We start from the raw sequence: 4967 nt of genomic DNA, 5'->3' as shown, positions 1-4967 counted from the left end.
CTCTCCCTCTCCCTCTCCCTCTCCTCTCTCCTCTCTCCTCTCTCCTCTCTCCTTTTGTTCTGTGGGAGAACAAAAACTAAGGATAGACTAGACACTCAATCTAAAGAAGTATCTGGAGGGAGATGCTGTCTGTCCTGTGAGCAGAAGCAGCAGCAGCCTCCTCTGGACTCCTGTAGGATGCCCGGCACTTGGATCAGCCCTGTGCCAGCCATGAATTCTTCCTGCTGCCCGAACCCCACTCCCCCAGCACCGCGGAATGGCTCAGAGCCCCTTGCTGCAGCACCTGCCTTGAACAACCAGAGCAATAGTGCCTTCTGCCAGCAGGTCTTCATCAAGCCCGAGGTCTTCCTGGCTCTGGGCATCATCAGCCTACTGGAAAACATCCTGGTCATCGTGGCTGTCCTCAGGAATGGCAACCTGCATTCTCCCATGTACTTCTTCCTCTGTAGCCTGGCGGTGGCCGACATGCTGGTGAGCGTGTCCAACGCCCTGGAGACCATCATGATCGCCATCATCAACAGTGACTACCTGACCTTCGAGGACCAATTCATCCAACACATGGACAACATCTTCGACTCCATGATCTGCATATCCCTGGTGGCCTCCATCTGCAACCTCCTGGCCATCGCCGTGGACCGCTACGTCACCATCTTCTACGCTCTCCGCTACCACAGCATCATGACCGTGCGGAAGGCCCTCACCTTGATCACGGGCATCTGGGTGTGCTGCGGTGTCTGCGGCGTGGTCTTCATCGTCTACTCCGAGAGCAAGATGGTCATCGTGTGCCTCATCACCATGTTCTTTGCCATGATGCTGCTCATGGGCACCCTCTACGTGCACATGTTCCTCTTCGCCCGGCTGCACGTCAAGCGCATCGCGGCGCTGCCCCCAGCAGACGCCGTGGCCCCACAGCAACAGTCTTGCATGAAGGGAGCCGTGACCATCACCATCCTGCTGGGTGTGTTCATCTTCTGCTGGGCCCCCTTCTTTCTCCACCTGGTCCTGATCATCACCTGCCCCACCAACCCCTACTGCATCTGCTACACGGCCCACTTCAACACCTACCTGGTCCTCATCATGTGCAACTCCGTCATCGACCCCCTCATCTACGCCTTCCGGAGCCTGGAGCTGCGCAAAACCTTCAAGGAGATTCTCTGCGGCTGCAACGGCCTGAGCTTGGGGTAGGACGTCGGGGCCGTGGCCGTGGTCAGCTGTACAGTCACGGTGCGCCCTCTGTCCAGCTGAGATGCTCGGAAAGAAAAAGGATAAAAGAGAGTACTTGGAAGATCTCAAAATGTGCAGCAGCAGCAGCAGCAGCACACGTGTCTTTAAGCTTGTGAAGCCCTTTAAAGGGGGGAAGAGGCTTTTAAATGGTGCGGTAGAGGCTTTCTGCAAGGACCCGGGTATGGGTAAGTCGCAGTTGCTGGTCCTGCATGGTTAGGGAAATCAATGACAGCTGTTCGGAGTGTTGGATTCATTTCTGTACTTATTCCCATGCACCCGGGGCTGCTGATGCCTGCCTGCTCGTCTGCCTCATATCATCCAGGTCTTCATGCTCCACGCCGGCCAGGCTGGAGGACTCTCTCGGGAGCAGAAAGGGTGGTTCCAAGTTCTGCAAGCAAACCTGGAAACACCTGCGACCTCCAGCTGCCAGCCGGGGAATTAGCTCTGCGCTTAGACCCGAGACCGAATTCCTACTCTGCTGCTCTATTTCCAACAACGCGATTATCTAAAATCAACAAATTCTTTGTAAAAGAAACGGCATGGTTCCGTTTCTCCACATCCTATTCTGCATTCACACCAGCCTCCCCCGCCCCCAAAACAGCACGCGGGTGTGACTGGCTTGTATTTCTGCCGCCCTTGTGAGTGTCTGCTATTGTTAGGATTCTGTGCATTAGATCTAAGGTAGCCTTCAAAGTCCAACCAAACATTAAGGGTTGTGAGCAATCAAAATGTACTTGTTATTCTGGTATCTTGATGCCATTTCAAGGTACACACTAATCTTTAAAAAAAAAAAAAAAAACGTATAGTTCCTGTTACTCCTTTTCTGCCTTGAAGACAAGTGAGGGAATCATGAGCCGGACAGCGTGTGTATCACAAGAAATTGTTTTACTATTGCTTAGATTGTTTGAGGAACTGGAACTGCCAGAGGACTTTCCCGGAAGTTCTTTTCTATTTCGCTCATAGTAACCGTCTCGATCGCATGATTAGTTCAGCATCAACTGTGAGAGAGAGTGGGTTTGGGTTCATTACTCCTTTTAACTCCACCTGGTGTTAAAGCGGGGTCACCCTGCTTCCAACATCTGTGTGTACCCTGTCAACGAAGGCGATTCACTCCTGCGAGCGCAGGGTCAGAGGCGCTGGCCAGCAGAGCGCAGGGACATGATCTCCTCACGGCGCCCACCCTTCCTCGCCCCAGATAACGTCAGTCTGGGCCACCCCTCTGATGAATTCTTACGGTATGCTGCGGCTTAGATGTGCAATTGTGTCTTTCCCTTGTGTTAGGATACGTCAGGGCTCTTTTCTTTTTTTTCTACTTGAAGATTTTCTGCAAATACAAACAACATCATGTGTTTCTTGCCTTGTCTGTGATGTTTGAAAATAATAAAAAGCTTTTATGGCTGCTAAACATGTGTTACTTTCCGATGCGCCACCTGGAATCTCCCTAGTGGCTCCTGCACACGGCCCGGGGATGCTACACCGTGTGTATTTTGTAAATGACATAAACAGCCCCGTTGATCAGTCAGCTAGTGTTTTCTAAGACGATGCCTATCAGCCAAACTACAAAACGCTCCCAGCCACTTGCCCCAAATACCAGGCTTCTGGTTCCCAGACCAGTGCCATCTCCTATTCTTTTAATCCACGCACCAAATAATGGGACTCATCTGTGCCACTGAGCAAGTAAATATTAAAAACAGGAAAGTGAAGTCTTTGAAAATTGTATCAACAACTGTAGGAATTATGATATCCTTTTCTGGGTAAACAAGATAAAAATAACTTGTTTTTCTTTATTCTTTTTCTTTTTTTTCTCTTTTTTTTTTGGCACTAGGGAAGGAACTCTGGGACATTCTACCTCTGAGTTACACTCCTAGTTCTATTTTATTATTTTTGTAGTGTTTTCTTTTGGTATTGGAAATGTACCACAAAAAAAAAAAATGTAAATCACTAAGTTGCTGAGGCTGGCCTCAAACCTGCGATTCTCCTGTCTCAGTCTCCCAAGTACTGAGATTACAAGCACGCGCGCCATCACACCCGGTATTTGCTTTTTCTTTTATAACAATTTTTACAGTATTTTATTTTATCCTGTCAACAAATGTTTAAAATAGGTGTGTGTGTGTGTGTGTGTGTGTGTGTGTGTGTGTGTGTGTGTAATTTTACAGATGAAAGATTTGGTTCCAGAGGGGTTTTATGATTGTCCAGGAATAGCTGACTGGCCAGGCTGGTTGCTCATTCTGCACATGGGTACTGATGTCTTTTTGTACTAACAAGCTGTTTCCAACAGGTTTCCAGAATCACAAAGGATCCAGCTCCCCTCCCTCTTAGGAGGCCCCGGAATCACCTGGGATCTCATTCAGATGTAGAATCCCGGTTCAGCAGATCAGAGCTGGTGCCCAGGGTCTGCACTGGGGTGCTGACAAGCTCCGGGAGTGTGGTTACTAATCCGGAACCCACATTCTAAAGGGTGTGGGCATAGAGGCCTCTCAGATGGGCATAACACAAAACCAGAGTTCTCCCCTCAACAGAGGCCAGAAACGGGGATACACAATCAACAGACCCTTCAAGGTAGGTTCTGCGACTGTCCTTTTACAGCCGAGGCATCTGAACCTCAGAGAGGTTAAAAAACCTGTCTGCAGAAACTCAGCAAACAAATAGGAAAGGGGAGATTCGGGTCAGGTTGCCCACGCCACACCCCAGTGCGCTTTCTTTTCTTTTCTTTTTTTATTTTTGAATCAGGAGCATTCTACCTCTGAGCTACACCCCCAGCCCTATTTTCTTTTTATTATTCTTTATTTTGAAACAGGGTCTCACTGAGTTGCAGAGGGCCTCACTAAGCAGCTGAGGCTGTCTGCGATCCTCTTGTCTCGGCCTCCCAAATGCTGGGATGACCAGCGTGCGCCACCACGCCCGGGTCCCCGTGTGTTTTCGATGTCCCGTCACCTCTCTTAGGAGCACTACACGTAGCTGAGCCGGGGCCGATGACACTGGGGACACTTGGGTGCGTGTCTGCGCCCACACACCGGGCTGTGAGTAACGGGCCTTCCAGAAAGAGGGCGTTCAGCTCAAGAGGCACGGCTCATTAGTTCTCTTGCTGTCTTTCTGCAAAGACTGTGGGAGGACATCAAAGGCTGCTCAAAAGCGCATCAAAAGGAGGTTCCTGGCATCCTGCCCTGGGGTGAGCGACCCTGAGAGTTGGGGTATGGCTGTCAACTTCACCGCCACCCCTCAGGTCTTCACATGGGGACCCACTGCACATTTTAAGCAGCAGGATAGACAGGCTTAAAAGTGTGTGATCTTCCGCCTGTCTGGGAGGCACTGGCCTCTACACCAGGACCTGGCAAGTTGGCTGCCTGGATCAAAAGAAGTAGATTTTAGATTTGCCAGCTCCAACTCTGATCTCTCTCTTCTCCTCTCTTCTCTCTTCTCTCCTCTCTTTTCTCTCTTCTCTCTTCTCTCTCTCCCCCCTCCCTCCCTCTCTCTCCATCCCTCCCTTTCTTTCTCTGTCTCTCTCTCTTTCTCTGTCTCTCTCCCTCTCTCTCCTCCCCCCCCCCCTCTCTCTCTCTCTCTCACACACACACACACACACACACACACACACACACACACACACACACTGTGTCCGGTGGATAAGCAGCTATCCTTTATTGCTTCACCCCTTTGTAACAACTCATGAAGCTTTATTATTTGCGTACTTTTTATTAAAGTGTCATCAATGTACAGAAGAGTTCTTGTGGCTCATCGGCCACACG

At 50.1% G+C, this 4967-nt stretch overlaps 1 protein-coding gene across 1 annotated transcript; it reads left to right on the top strand.

The window, feature by feature from the left end:
• Positions 1-210: 210 nt before the first annotated feature.
• On the top strand, positions 211-1185 carry MC3R (melanocortin 3 receptor; the record flags this gene model as incomplete). Its single annotated transcript, XM_080716141.1, has 1 exon — positions 211-1185. One exon carries the CDS (start codon positions 211-213, stop codon positions 1183-1185), a length of 975 nt encoding a protein of 324 aa, XP_080572267.1.
• Positions 1186-4967: the final 3782 nt, after the last annotated feature.

This window comes from Muscardinus avellanarius, assembly GCF_963383645.1.
Source record: "Muscardinus avellanarius genome assembly, chromosome: 19".
In the NCBI taxonomy this organism is placed as follows: domain Eukaryota; kingdom Metazoa; phylum Chordata; class Mammalia; order Rodentia; family Gliridae; genus Muscardinus; species Muscardinus avellanarius.
Note: the sequence above shows the minus strand (reverse complement) of the source record. Positions and strands in the feature narration are given on the sequence as shown.